The sequence below is a fragment of the Sus scrofa genome, chromosome 9 (assembly GCF_054392235.1).
Source record: "Sus scrofa isolate SSC_HxYL_T2T_F1_AM1 chromosome 9, Sscrofa_HxYL_maternal_Yorkshire_Landrace_v2.0, whole genome shotgun sequence".
Taxonomy (NCBI): domain Eukaryota; kingdom Metazoa; phylum Chordata; class Mammalia; order Artiodactyla; family Suidae; genus Sus; species Sus scrofa.
In genome coordinates, this window is record NC_139391.1 from 104237466 (window position 1) to 104253913 (window position 16448).

At 33.5% G+C, this 16448-nt stretch overlaps 1 protein-coding gene across 1 annotated transcript in view; it reads left to right on the top strand.

Moving 5' to 3' along the window:
- Window positions 1-16448, top strand: part of SEMA3C (semaphorin 3C) — a 181006-nt gene that overhangs the window by 97765 nt on the left and 66793 nt on the right. The window contains exons 5-6 of the mRNA XM_013979789.3: window positions 7705-7824; window positions 14012-14102. Of these exons, the coding sequence (XP_013835243.2) occupies window positions 7705-7824; window positions 14012-14102 (211 nt within the window). The remainder of the gene's footprint in view (window positions 1-7704; window positions 7825-14011; window positions 14103-16448) is intronic.

The window sequence follows — 16448 nt, forward strand, 5'->3', positions numbered from 1 at the left end:
AGTATACATAACAGATGCAATTGGTAGAGGGTTCTGTTGTAATACAGCCAACATTGTTGGTTCTTGGGAAATAATAATCAAATTAACTTTCAAATCTATGTTCTGTCCATATAGGAGAAGAGAATGTTGACAAATTCATCTCATTTGTACATGTGAGGTACTTTCAAAATAGTGTCCTTTAATCAGAATACTAGTGGTAGAAAAATGATGCTAAATAGAAGTTCTTCAGAACAATGTATTTTAATTACACTGCTCATGGGAAACCAAATATTTAAAAATCTCTTAGTTTTTTTGGAATAAATAATATTTCATTTTTTAAAAAGTGCAGGAATGGAATAATTTAATTTTCACAGATCAGTTATTATGAGGAAACTAGAGATGAATAAGTTGGAGTTCCTATCTTTAAAGAGTCTTCACAATATACTAAAGATGATAAAACATATATACAATAATTATCAAATAATAATAGCCAACACTTAATGGAATAGGCCAGGTGCTGCTCTAAGTGTTTTATTTTAATCCTCATGATGCTGTTACAAGATGGACAGTATTGTCATCATCTACATATTTTTTTTTTTTAATTTTTGGTTGTGTCCACAGCACAGCACATGGAAGTTACTGGGCCAGGGATCAAACCAGTCCCACAACAGTGATATGAGACACTGCAGAGATAATGCTGGATCCTTAACCTGCTGCACCACAAGGGAACTCCCCATCTGTTAGCAAGTGGTAGGCCACTGTCTGACTCAGGCACACATGGCTCTAGATCTTGTGCTCTTGCTTGATAAAACATGCCACCTCTCCAGGGAGAATATGTAAATGCTAAGGATACACACGAAAGACAAAGAAAGAAGTTTATTGCTGCTGGAATATTAAAGAAAGATTTGATTATATTTGGTAGCAGTTACATTAGATGTTAACTTTTCTCCTTGTTTTATGTCAGTGATACTGAAATTCAAATAAGTTGCACCCTTTCCCTCTTCAGCTTTTGGTACAGGTTTCATGTAATTCTCTTCTTGTTTGATTATCTCCCCATCTTTTTAGTCTGGCAGTCATCTACTCATGTTTCAGATGACCAGTGCAGATGTCACTTCTCTGGAGAGTTTTCTCTTGCCACTCAGGACTGGCCTAGCTGCCCCTCCCTGTGTGTGCACCTGAAATACAGTAGAACTAACTTCACTGCATTTTTAGTGATTGGAAGTACCACATAGTAAGTGTCTATCTCTAGTGCCCAGCTCTGTACCTAGGCACTTCATGAAATTTAAACAAGATCTGGAAAAAATGGAGATGGAAGTAGCAATCATGGGAATCTATTGTAAGTGATTATCTCAGTTTGGGAGTTGGACACAGTAGATAATGAGTTATTAATGAATGTCATTTAGATTAATAAGTTTTCAGTAAATTATGTACAATTTTTAGAAGTACAGTTTGGTTAAATTAAAATTTTTTGCTTTTAAATATTATATTACTCATCTACTAAGAAAAGCATAAACTAGTGACAGATTTCATACTTCTATAACAGTTGAAAAAAATGCATAGAATCAACCATCCCTAATTCCTTTAGATTTTTACTTATATCAAATTTTAATTAGTTATAAGAATAACATCCAACTATTAGAAATAATTCAGTATAATTTAAAATTTGATCCCAGTTAATATTATCCTAATACTATAATAAATTAATGTTTACGAAAAAATGTATCTTAAACCCATTCACCTACAGTCAACTAATCTATAACAGAGGAGGCAAGAATATACACTGGAGAAAAGACAGTCCTTCAATAGTGGTGCTGGGAAGACTGGACAGCCATATGTATAAAAGGATGAAATTAGAACACTCTCTAACACCATATACAAAATAAACTCAAAATGGATCAAAGACCTAAATATAAGACCAGATACTATAAAACATAGACCAAATACTCTCCAACATAAACCACAGCAACATTTTCTCAGATCCACCTCGTAGAGTAATGACAATAAAAACAAAAATAAACAAATGAGACTTAATTAAACTTAAAAGTTTCTGCACAGCAAAGGAAACCCTAAACAAAACAAAAAGACAACCCACAGAATGGGAGAAAGTATTTGCAAATGAAGTGACTGACAAGGGATTAATCTCCAGAATTTATAAACATCCTCTGCAGCTCAATACCAAAAAAACAAACAACCCCATCAAAAAATAGGCAGAAGATCTAAACATACTATTCACCAAAGAAGAAATACAGATGGCCAAAAGCCACATGAAAATATGTTCAACATCGCTCATTATTAGAGAAATGCACATCAAAACCACTATGGGGTACCACCTTACACCAGCCTGAATGTACATCATCAAAGTGTCTACAAACAGTAAATGCTGGATAGGGTGTGGAGAAAAGGGAACCCTAGTACACTGTTGGTGGGAATGTAAATTGGTGCAACCACTGTGGAAAACAGTATGGAGATTCCTTAGAAATCTAAAAATAGAATTACCATTTGATCCAGCAATCCCACTCCTGGGTATCTCTCCAGAGAAAACCATGACTCAAAAAGACACATGTGCGCGCCAATGTTCATTGCACCACTATTTGCAATAGCCAAAACATAGAAGCAACCTAAATGTCCATCGACAGAGGAATGGATAAAGAAGATGTGGTGCATATACACAATGGAATATTAGCCATTAAAAGGAAAGAAATAATGGCATTTGCAGCAACATGGATGGACCTAGAAATCATCATGCTAAGTGAAGTCACTCAGACAGTGAGACACCAACATCAAGTGCTGTCACTTACATGTGGAGTTGACAGAATGAACTTCTTTGCAGAACAGACTTTGAAAAATATATGGTTACCAAAGAAGACGGGTTGGGGGTTGGGAGATGCACTGGGGGTTTGGGATGGAAATGCTATAAAATTTGGTTGTAATGATAGCTGTACAACTATAAATATAATAAAATTCATTGAGTAATTGAAAAAAATATTAAAAAAATTATCATGGTGAAAATATAGTTTATTTTCTGTCTCAGCTAAATAGGATATATAACCTACCTCTTATTTCCCTTTCTCCCTCTGTTTATTCAAATTCCTACATGCTTAATTTATTTCTAAATGTTAATATTTTATTCATACTCTAAATAAATTGAGCTTAAAAGATAGCACATGCTGTCAAACACATCTGATGAACTAGGGCATAGTGAATGTGCTCAGTAAATTCTGTAAGAGATCACTGAAAAATTAAGCAGGGTTACATGCTTTTAGATCTATATGCATTGTATTCATACAATGTCAGGTTTGATTTATTAATTATAAAATATTATAATGATTTTCCTGTTTCTGTGACCAGAGGACTTTAAACTACTTGAATATATATTTTCTCTAGCAATACATTTATCAAATAATTTTATCTCCCAGACCAAGAAATATGAGCCAAGAAGAAAAAATAAGAGGTATTTTTTTTCCCATTGCATAGTGTGGGCCATGAAGTCAATATTTTTAAAGCTCTGTTCATCTGAGCTCAAGGATATCTTTTTAAAAACACCTATTTTTAAATTACGTAACTAATACTTGCATGATACCGAAATCTTTGAAGGCCTAGAAAAGCATGTAGAAAGCAACAGAAAATAATCTCTTATTAGCTCTATGACTCTGGCAACTTAACTGCTGTGCTGGATTTGTCTTATCTACATAATGGAAATACTCATAAAACCTACCTTACTGGGTTGTTAAAAGGATTAGTGAATTAATATTTGCAGAGGACAGTACATAGTACATAGTAAGTACAGACTAATAAGTAAATAAAATAAATTACACTAAAACATAATAAAAGTTTGGGGTATGTTCTTTCAGCATTTTAGTATACTACATGTATTTGTATATAAATAATGTATTTGTATGGTATTATATTCTGCAAATGTTAGCAGCCTGATTTTTCGTTTAGCATTGTACCTTGAAATACTTTTGAAAGAGAATTAAGCAATAAAATTAAATCATCTATGGTACTGAATTTTGCTGTTGTCTCATTCCCCAAACCTTTCATGGATATCTACATTGTTAGGACCTGAACTAAGCTCTCTATGCAGGACATATTCCCTGTCCACTGCACAGGGTTTGTACCGACAATTGCAATCAAAAATGCAAGTGAAAGTATCTGATATTTAAACACTGTGTATATTTGTTATGTGCCAGACATCATTCCAGGTACTTTATTAATATACTGCTTCCAACGAATATCATCACCATTCACAGATAAAAAGAATGAAGCACAGAGAGGCTAAGTAAATGTCTCACATTCAAAGAGCTAACAAAAACAAAAACAAAAAGCCGGACTTTGAACCCAGGTCATCTAGCTCTGAGATTCGTTTATTTAAATTCTCTTTCTGCTGCCAATCTGAAAACTATGGCATGATTACAGTCCAGTTCTAATTGCCTCTTCGGTTTCATCACACAGTAATCCTCTATCCGCTCTAGGCACTACTCCCCAAGAAAATCCTGCACTGTCATGCTTGTTGTTTTCTTTGTGCTCTCTTTTCTGTTGGAATGTTCCTTTCTTATGCTTTTGCCTGTCAAAATTTCTAGCTTATTCTGCAAGGTCCAACTCAAATGACATCATCCTTTCTCAAACCTTTACACCTATTCAGGATTACTCATTTTCTCTTATTTCCTTCTGTGGCACATTTGGAAAAATATAACCCTATTACAACATCCACTACAGCCTGATGTATTATGCTCTTCTTTCTCTGAAAATAAGAATGCAATTCATTAATTTCAGTGTTGCTTGCATCATGTACAGTGCTTGCACAGAATGAGTTCAGAAAGATATTTTCTAGATGGAACTGACACAATTTCAGTGGTCTAGTTCAGAAATAACATGGGCAAAAACTAAGATAGCACAGTGGAAATGGAAAGGATCTAGGAAATTATTTTCAATTATTGAATCAATTGATTTGTTTTTCCTGCCATTTCCCCCCCCCCCCCCGCCGTGGGGAGGCTTGGAGGAACTCAGTAGGCATCATCAGATAATGTGGGAACATGTCTCACGACTAATCATGCTACAGGGTAGCCATGATTTAAGACTCAGCTGCATTGTTTATTAAACCTAGAGCACTTCATTTAACCTCTTTGGGACTCAATTTCCTCATCACTAAAATGGGACTGATACTTTAATTGGAACATTACTGTGATGATTAATTGACATCAGGAGTTTCTATCATGGCTTAGCGATCTAACTGGCATCCATGAGAAGGCAGGTTCCATCCCTGACCTTGCTCAGTGGGTTGAGGATCTGGCATTGCCTTGAGCTGTGGTGTAGGTTGCAGACATGGCTCGCATCTTACGTTGCTATGGCTGGGGCGTAGACCAGCAGCTACAGTTCTGATTTGACCCCTAGCCTAGGAACCTCCATATGCCACAGGTACAGCTCTAAAAGACAAAAAAAAAAAAAAAAAAAAATAGCATCAAAGGATTAAGAGCTCTGTAAATATTGATAACTGTTGTAAAAATTTCCCTCGAACAACAGGCATTCCGTAGCCCAATGACAAATTATAAAGTTGTTAAAGGAATTTACCATGTAGCACAGTAAGTTAATGGTCTGGCTTGTCTCTGTGGAGGTGCCAGTTCAATCCCTGGCCCAGCACAGTGAGTTAAGAATCTATCATACCTGCAGCTGTGCAGCTCCAGTTCAGATTTGTTCCCTGACTCAAGAACTTCAGTGTGCCACAGAGGCAGCCAAAAATGTTTTTAAAAATTAAAAAAATGATTAGTTGAAAGTACAAGATTCAATGTTAGCCATATATGTGTTTGAAAATCTGCTTTACCTGTTTCTAGCTATCTTACCTCCACAAGTTGACTAAATGAAATCTAAGCTTTTATTTTTTTTTAAATATTTGAGTTGAAAAACCTGAGTGAGTATAAAACACCTAAGTAATATAGTTTGCTCAATAAATGTGATTTATAAAGCTAAAAAATCAAACTTTCTGGGAAGTAAAAGAAGTTAAAATATATAAAATGATTATCCTAATGTCTAGCACACAACAAAATTTTTAAAATATTAGTCATACTAAGCATATATATAACATACATGTAGGTATAAACATATACATGACACAAGTATAATCTGTATTTGAAATGTAAAAGAAATATTAGTGACATCCTTCTTTTTACCAATACCAATAATTCATTACTGCAAACTGTCTACAAAACTCAAGAGAAAACATACAAAACCTATTATGAATAGAATTGGATTTAATTCATGTTTTTTGGGGAAGTATTATATACTGAATCTGAGAATGACTAAGCTTGGATGTAAAAAAAATAAACACAAGTCTCATTGCTCACAGACACCCTTAACATAGACATTATAAACACCACACTTCATCTATGCTTTTTCTCCAGAAAAACAGATTTCATCTGCAGTTATATAGTTAACTTCAGCATACCTCTATAAACAGGTGTCAAGATACAGTGACACTCTATATTAACAAAAAACCTTAATGTCTTAATATAAAAAAGTATATAGTCTGGTCTGTAAGGATTAAATTCTTTAACAGCAGAGTTGGTGATTATTTGATAATAAAAATCCATAATAGGAACATATGTATAAAATTACTACATATGAAAGTAAGCATATACTGGCTGGCAAGTAGTAATGAACATAAAAGGAGAAAATGAGAAAATATAAAATAATATTGACTTTAAATTTAATTTATATTTTGGCAAAGATAGTTTTTATTTTCTAATAATGTGAATAAGAAGTGTGAATTTTTAAAAATTTCTAAAATACATGATACCTAGAAGAGAAATATACTATCTGACCATCGATGGGAAAATATTGTTAGATTCTGATATATTTATAAAAAATTTTGCCTCTAATTTGTAACATTAATTTTAATAATGTTCTATTCAAGACAAAAGACTTTATGAAGGGAAAAACATTCAATCTCAGACTTGATTAATTTGAAATATACAAAAGATAGTGACCCTAACAAATATAGAACATGCAATGGCTAATTCAGTCACAGAGAATTGCATTTGGTGCTGGCCATATTTATGTATTTCTGTAAATTCAGGGTCAAGTTATAATTATCATAATTATTTTGCATTTCATTGAGTGAATAAATGACAGCCTTTTTAATGGTTGGACTGGGATCAGGTGAGAAAGGAGTTTTGGGGAGAGGAAAGTCTTTTAGAGAATCAAGAGCAGAGAAATCATGATTCTACTATTTTTCATAATAACCAACAGTGCTGGCATTTTATTTGTTTTATTCACCAATTATGAATTATAAATAGTGTTTGCCATTGCATTGTAATGATAACATGGACCTTCTATAAGCATAGTTTGAACATGTTTATATGATGTATGTATATGATGTTTTGAGGAAGATTGGAGGGAACAATTTATTGTACTTTTCAACTTCTAAACTTTGTCAAATTTACTTTCTCAGAGTAATGAGTTCATAAAGTTTCGGAACATAAAAATTTACCCAGTATATAAAATATTGAAATATGAGTGAGTCATATCATTTTGCTCATTAACTAGGTTGGACCTTCCTCCTGAAATAAACCAATGCAGTACAATAAACTGTGTTGTTCTCTTATTATCTTCTAACAATGATAAAAAAAGTTAGGGTAGAAAGGAACATGTATAGCAAAGTATCACAGTAATACTTAGAAATAGCAGTAGAAGTCACTAGATTACTAACTACTTACTTACCTGTTCTTTTAGCATGGCTGCGGGAACTTCGTCCGTGTAATTCAGGCTTTCAATCGCACTCATTTATATGTTTGTGGAAGTGGCGCCTTCAGCCCAGTTTGTACTTATTTGAACAGAGGAAGAAGATCAGAGGTAAGTATAACTATTTTCCAGTCTTAGTTTGATTTAGTGTTAACGATTTCTTAAAACTATATTTCAGAGTAAAACTTGGAAATGTCCTTAATAGCCGTAAAAATATTTCAAACCCTTTAAACACAAAATGTATTAACAATTGGTTCCTATCTACCAAGTTACTTAAAGTGTAGCTTTTTGCTTTAAATGGAAGTGTTGCAGGAGATTAAGGAAAGAGAATAGTATAATTTCATAATTACTTAGAATGTAAGGCATTGATAATATTTGCTCCAAATTATAGAAATTTTGTAGAATAAATTCATTTTCTAAAATCTATTTTTAGTAATTTCATATTTCTATTTCATGGTAAACTTTTATGCGATACACACCTGTAAGAGATGTATAAAGCAGATAAGTGCCTTTGATAAAAAGAACTTTATATAATTAGGAAATCATACTTCCACAACATGGAACTCCACTAGGCTATTATAGCCTTGTTCTTTCATCAGTTAAAATGATTTGAGGTTCTGTAAACAAAAGCATTTACTAAAGACTAAATAGGAGTTCACTTCATGGCTCAGCAGTAACAAGCCTGACTGGTGTCCATGGGAATGGATCCCTGGCCTCGTTCAATGGGTCAAGGATCACAGCCGTGAGCTGTGGTGTAGGTTGCAGACATGGCTCAGATCCCATGTTTGTGTGACTGCGGTGTAGGCTTACAGCTGCCACTCAAATTCGACCCCTAGCCTGGGAACTTCCATATGCTGCAGCTGTGGCCTTAAAAAGACTGAAAAAAAAAAAAAAAAAAAAAAGACTAAATATGTAGCTATATAGTCAGATATAAGACTGGTTGAACTTCACCTATGATAGTGACTGTGTTTATCTCAGTTCATAATAATTGACTAAGGAAACTGCATCAGACTAAAAGAATTTTCCTTATTCTTTTAATCAAATATGCTGCTTTACTTAATGTAAGTATTTTAAAGCTGAATTCTTTCAAAGTAACTTGCTTTGGTTTCATTATGCAACTTCAGTCTAGAAAGTCCAGATCTTAAAGAATATCATAATTCAATTTTACAAAACAGAATTGTAAAAAGGATTAAATATTGCTACTGATGTACTTTATTGACTTTTCTTTAACATGGATGTATCTACTTCAGTGCTAATGATGTATTTTAACAATGATTTCTCTCTAAATTCTTTTATTATTAAATTTTTCAGACATGTAATTAATATACATGTCACCCAGTGAATAAAAAGCTATTTAAAAATAAATGAGTAGTTATAATTTGACCCCAAATTGAGGCACTTACAAATAGCTCAAGATGATATGAAATATGAAATTTTTTTCAAGTAAAACTATGCTTCTTAGAAGAGTACAGTTGACTGGAGTTCCCGTCGTGGTGCAGTGGTTAACAAATCTGACTAGGAACAATGAGGTGGTTCCATCCCTGGCCTTGCTCGGTGGGTTAACAATCCTGCATTGCTGTGAGCTGTGGTGTAGGTCACAGACATGGCTCGGATCTGGTATTGCTGTGGCTCTGGTGTAGGCCAGTGGCTACAACTCCAGTTAGACCCCTAGCCTGGAAACCTCCATATGCCACGGAAGCAGCCCTAGAAAAGGCAAGAAAAGAAGAGTACGGTTGACTGCATTGAGTTTGTCATTAGAACCACATGCCTGTGATCAGTTGATTAAACTACTGCCCCAAAGTCTACAATCTGTCAGACACTCCACTGAAGAAAGGCTGTGCAGTCAGTGTACAGGCCAACAATAGCATAGCAATTTTCAGAGCACAGATTTTAAATCATTTTTTTCATGTGCAAATTGCTCACTGTGCACTTCCGGGCTTAACTGGGACCTTAATCCAGAAAAATAATCTCCTTTAGAAAATCAGCATGGAATAAATTTTAACCCTTTACTAAACATGAAGTACTTTAGTCTCACTTGAAAAGACATGTTTTAAAGGGGAAGCATTTCCATTAATTAATCTCTTTAAATAATATTGTAAGAGCCTACTTAAGTATAAAAAGAGTTTGAAATTTTAAGCTTTATATGCTTTCCTTGATAGTCAACTCAAGTCAGAGTGTTTGAAATCATTTATATATCTCTATAGTAAGCAATAATTTAAATATAGAATGCATAGTTTTATCAAATGTCTGATGTAATTATTATCTTTATAGTAAAAGACCACATGATCTGGAAAGTTGTATTTTGAAAGAATTCTCCTTATTCATCATTAACATTGTATTTTAAAATGACCAGAGGTAGTACTTACTGTTAACACTCTATGTTCGTACTAAGATATGGTATTTTTCATGTATTTTAAACCACTTTAAAAGTGATCCAAGTTAGAGTAGCATACTCCTTAAGTATTCCATTTAATTTCTGAGACACCATCCCCCACCTTTTATCTGCCTTTCTCATAGCCATTCATTGGTTCTCAGAGAATATTTTACAAGCTAACTTCACATTTGGAACATCACACACTGTCATTACATGCTATGGCCCCTGCATTATTTTGTGAGCCTTATTCAGAGCTTTCCTACAACACTTCAGTGATGCCCATCCAAAGAGACTACAAACCTTTCTACATAGATTCCTTACCATGGTTCTTCTCTTCTATCCACTGTCTGCTCTCTGTCTTCTGTTCTTAGGAAAAAATGAAGCAACACAAGTAAATGATGACTTTAAATAATGAGTAAAACATAAACAAGAACCAATTATTGGTTAATTTTGCTGCACAGTCTTGGAATGTTACCTCGCCTCTGTGGTGGATTTTATCAGATATCTCCATAACATCAGTTTCCACAGCAGAATACTTTTAGCCCCTGATGTTGACAGTCATCAAACATTAATCTTACCTTTGAACAAGAATAAAACAAGCATCCAGAGTATTACTTGTGCCTTTTGAAGCAAGTTAGTCACCAAATGTTTCTGTGTATGCATCTTTCTGTAGCTTTTCTCTTGTCAGAATAATAGTTGTGCATTTTCCTTATCAGTAAAGTTTTTTGTTCCTTAGTCTTCATCACTCTGTTCTACATCTTCATTCCCTTTCCCTTGCATTTACTTTTTTTAAAAATTGTTTAAAAATAGGATTACATTTCCTTTCCTGTGACTTTTTCCAACTTTTCTCCTTTCTCTCTCTTTTCCTTTATCACAGAACTTCTCAGGGTAGTATGCTATATTTTCAGCTTTTATAATCCTGTTTTCCATATCTTATATTAAACCTTTCTACCCTGAATCTCATTTTTGCCCATTAACTAAAACTATTTTTTAATGACTCTTCTTCATCAGTTTGACTCTACTAATCAGCATCATTTCTCCTAGACAAGTCTATATATATATAACATGTTGATCATGCCCTCCATTTTTCAGTGTCTTTGTTAATAACATTTATAACCATGGGAAATTTTGCTTCCCCCCTCCTCTTTTTGATTTTTCACCACATACTCTCTTTCTGGTCCTACTTTTGTTTTAGTGATTCAATTTAAAAATATGCATTTATTTTAATAAGAATAATGGCAGGAAAAAAATCATGTCAGAACTTATAAGCTACCTTTAAGATATTGATCTCTCTCCGGTGTCAAAGGAGAAGCAACTGGAACAATCAGTCTTAAGCACAAAGTGCCCTGAAGAGAATTGTGTTGTCACTTGTACTTTGTTACATTGTTGCCTTTGTTGTTCATCTTTTTTGCTTGTTGCTGTGAACTAAGATGAGAAACAATGAAGAGAACCATATATGATGTTAAAATTATGAGCCTGGATTTGGCTGATTTAGTTTTGTTGAGTATAAGATGCTGTTGAAAGATGCAAGTAGAAATATCAAGTAGGCAGTTGAATGTAACATTGCCTATGTAAATGTTTGAGTAATTAAGAGTAACTGAAGCCCAAGCAAAGTGTAGGTTTACTCATACATAGAGACTGTAGTATGAAAAGAGAAGGGTGACTGTAATTGAGACTTCAGAATCTCCTAACTTTTAAATGGCCAGATGGAGGAAAAGCAATCTTTAAAAAGGACCAAGAAGAAACAAGAGAAGGAAGGAAAAAAATGAGAGTGTGTTGTTTCTGGGAATAAAACAACAATTTAAGAATGATAGAAGTGGGCAACAATCTCAAATACCATTGAGAATCCAAGTAAGATATGGTCTAAAAAAAATAAAATAACCACTGATTCGTGTATATGATTCACATTCAAGCACTCTTCCAAAAAGGCTTTCAATAGAACAATTTAGATTGGATGCCCAACTGAAATGGACTGACGAGAAATGAGAATCAGGAAATGGTGATGAATATATGTAATTCTTTAAGAAATGTGATTCTCAGGGAGAGTAATGAATAATAGCTGATGGGATAATGTAAGGGATCCAGTTAATGAGGTCAAGGAATTAGTAAGGAAGCCACAAGTTATGGAAACTATAAGTTACCTAAGAAAACTGGATAAGATTAAGATCTAAAAAATTTGTGGAAGGATTGGCCTCAAAGTAAGAGAATTAGTTCTGTTCATGTATTAATGGATGTTTTAGTAGTGTGTGTGTATATTTATATATATGTATTTGGTAGTGAGAAATGGAACATGTCCCATTTAAGGGCTTCACTTTCTCAGCAACATGATCATCAATCATATGAGCTGAGAATAAATTAGGAAATTTAACAATAGTGGCAATGGTTTGAAATTAATAGTGGAAGAATGTCTTTGAAACGTTGCTGAGCAGTATAGAAGGTTCATTTGAAGTTGGTGATCACAAATCCATACTATGTTGAATATACATTGTTGGACCAACTGGCAAAATGCCTATAGGTTTGGAGGGAATTGTGGAGAATATAGATGTAAAGAAACATGTCTTTACAGGCTGTGAGTACAATGAAAAAAATCAGATTTAAGGAAATTAGTATTTTTTGCAAATCTAAACTGGTTAATAAGGAAAGAAGAGAGATGACCAATGAATTATAAAGATAGAGGGTTATTGGGAGATGAATTAGAAGAATTGTTGCAGGGTGCTTGAATTAGTGATTGTTTAGATGGACCACATCCCTCCCTGGTGAGGACAAGATCTAGACTATAACTGTATGAGTACAAGGATGCTGTGCAATGGAAATGTAGGTCAGTGGAGAGCAAGTGGTGCCTAAGCAATCTCAATTCATGAAGTGCTACCTGTTACTTTTTTAATAAGATCTTTGTATATCTCTGACTACCCAACTAGGCTTACTAAATGTTACTATTTTCCTGCAAGTTTTTGATTATTTAGTTAGTTAGTCATTATATAAATGATGACCTTTTGGAAAGCAGACAGAGTTAGGAGTCAAAGAGACTAAATTCTAATTTTGTAGCTTTTACTAACTTTATATAAGAAAAAGATAAATATACCAACAAAATTCATCCTCTCAGTGAAGCTGCATTGACCATTATATTTCAAACTGAACCTACTGCCCCACATTCCTGAACTTCCCCCAATTCCTAGTCCCATTCTCTATTTAATTTTTCTGCTAAAAACTGAGTACAACCTAACGTGCTCTATATTTTAAGTATTTTTTCTTTTTATATTATTTATTCTCTTTATATTTTATATTTATGTATTTATATTTTCCATCATTAAATTATAAATTACTTAAAGGCAAGGATTTTTATTTGTATCCTCAATGTTTTGTTGGTATTTGGCATGTAATAAATACTCCATATACTTTTGTTAAATAATTGAATGAGTTAATGAAATATGTTTATATAAATTATCAGTTATTTTATTGACTCTAGTATAATGCTTTATATAGCAGAATAAGTGGTAAAAATTTTTTAATTTAAAAAAATCTTGATTATTTTGAAGGTATCATAATCTTTATATACATTTTTTTGTCTGTAGACAATTTTCTTATTTTGATCAATGTCCAACATTTCTAGTTCAAATTTACAGTGATCTTTTATTTCCAAGTGTTTTTTGTTGATGTTCATTTGAAAAGAATTTGTTGTATTATTAGCTTTATGGAGAGTGTAATAGGTTGAGAACTTGACCTGATGAGGTTAGCTTGTAATTTACAGATGGATTCTTCATATAGGCCAAGAAAGTCTTAATATACTAAATTGGGAAGGAGTAAGCAACCAAGTAGAAAGCATATCGTTTATGATGATAGTTTGTTTTACTAAAGAACAACTGACTAATAACTAAGAGGAAATAATTTATTGTTTTAACATTTTCAATTTTATCTATAATAAAGGACCAGGTTTTCATGATTGACTCCAAGTGTGAATCTGGAAAAGGACGCTGCTCTTTCAACCCCAGTGTGAACACAGTGTCTGTTATGATCAGTAAGTGGAAAATAAAAGAGGGAAGGGGAAATTTAAAATAAAAGGGAGCTTAAAGAACATAAATTCATGACACTGTATGACCATTTTGGATAGTTGCATGAGTAAAATAATAGGAAGAAAGTTGTGAGCTGAGAAGTATTTTCCAGAATATTGAAGACTTAATGATGAGCATTTATTTTTTCATCTAATGTGGCTTCTATCATTTGTAGAGCAAGTCAACCATTTAAAAAGTATATGTATGAATAATATGTATTGTGTATAACATACTTATATTAATATATTATGAGATAATTACAATGCTTTCTGTAGTGATTTTTCTAGTATTAAGTATATCCACTTTTCTCATGCTTTAGTAATCTTTTAAAATGATTCAAACTGGCATTTCTTTCATATAAAAGAATATCAAAGTGCATATGTTAGCCAAGTACTTTTTCTGTGGATTGTCTATAAGTTGTTATACTAAAAAAGAGGTGCTGGTAAAATCACTTTTTAATTTTCTCATTTTTTATGAAATGTAATACCAGGTAAGAAGCAGCCTCAGTTGCTTGCTGCTATATGCTTTGACAGATCAATGTCCTTGAATCTTAATCACCTGATGCCTAATTAAGAGATACTCTCTTCTGGCTAATTAATACACTTCTAGCATATGTCTGACTAACATTAGTTGACTTTAGGACGGATCTTGGATTTCAGTAGGTCAATTATATAGTAGATGCCTTTCACTTTTTATTTCTCTGTGTATTGCCAGTAGTAAAATTGTATTATTTGACAGTAGAACAGGTGGAAAAATAATTACCATGTTCAGAATGCTTTGTTTCAATTCATCTTTCTCATATCCTGAAACTAAATTAAGACAAGTACATCAAAAGCATTGACTAAAATGTGAGCTTGGAAATAATCCAGTAAATGTCTTCCTTATAGTCATTCTAAGTGGTCAGGGTGAAAGTATATCATTAGGACAAAAAATTAGAAAGCTTTGAAACTACAACAAATACTCTGCATTAAGTCTGATGCAGAGTATTTTCAAATAAGTTTCTAAATATTATTTACCAGAAACAGTGTTGCAGAAAGTATTTTTTTTCTTCATTAGAAAGGAAATTTTATTCACCTTAAGAAACTGTATGATTTATATAGTAGTAGGTAAATATATAAAGCTTTCACTTGGATTTCAAGTTAAATTCTACGGAAATAACATCCAGAATTCAAAATTAGTGTTAACACAAATAGTGGAGTTTTATCTCATTGTTTAGAACAAAAAAGTGTTAGGACAAGGCATTATAAATTTTCCTGTTAAATGATGTTGAGTCATGTAATAGTTTTGCATTTAGAAAATTGGGTTCATGGAGTTCCCATCGTGGCTCAGTGGTTAACGAATCCGACTAGGAACCATTACGTTGCGGGTTCGGTCCCTGCCCTTGCTCAGTGGGTTAACAGTCTGGCGTTGCCGTGAGCTGTGTTGTAGGTCGCAGACGCGGCTCGGATCCCTCGTTGCTGTGGCTCTGGCGTAGGCTGGCGGCTACAGCTCTGATTTGACCCCTAGCCTGGGAACCTCCATATGCCGCGGGAGCGGCCCAAGAAATAGCAAAAAAAGACCCAAAAAGAAAAAGAAAAAAAGAAAATTGAGTTCATTTGTAAAATTAAAGTTGTTATTGATCTTCATTTTTCAAGGACTTCAGACTTCAATTCCTAGGTCATGTTCCTATACAATTGCTTTTTTTTTTTTTTTTTTTTTTTTTTTTTTTTTTGGCTGAGCTTGAAGCATGAGGAACTTTCCGGGCCAGGGATTGCAGGGATTTAACCCACACCACAGTTACAAGAGCCACACCAGAGACAGTGCTGGATCCTTAACCTGCTGAGCCACCAGGGAACTCCAAGACTATTTTTAATAGTTTGATTAATTTTACAGTTTATACTATCAAAGAAAATCATTATATATTTTGTTTAACTTAAAACCTGAAACTAAAAAGAGCGAGGAATTTTATAAGCTTGCAGCTATCATTTTTATTTGTTCTACTGATTATCCCTATAAAATTATCTCCAATATTGCCCCCTATGTTGTACAAGTACATTTTTGTAGTCAACTCACTTTGCCATTTGGTGCTTTATCATTTCTATTCAATCGCCATGCACTTAATAACACAGATCAGTAAAAATATTTCTAAGTGTCAAGAGGAGTGCCCTTGTGGCATAGCAGGTTAAGGATTTAGAGTTGGCACCATAGCAGCTATGGCTCAGGTTCCATCTCTGGCCCAGGAACTTCCGCATGCCATGAGGGTGGCGAAAAAAAAGAAAAAAAGAAAAAGAAATAAATAAGGTGCCAAGAAATATTGAGCATTAGAAGAATTT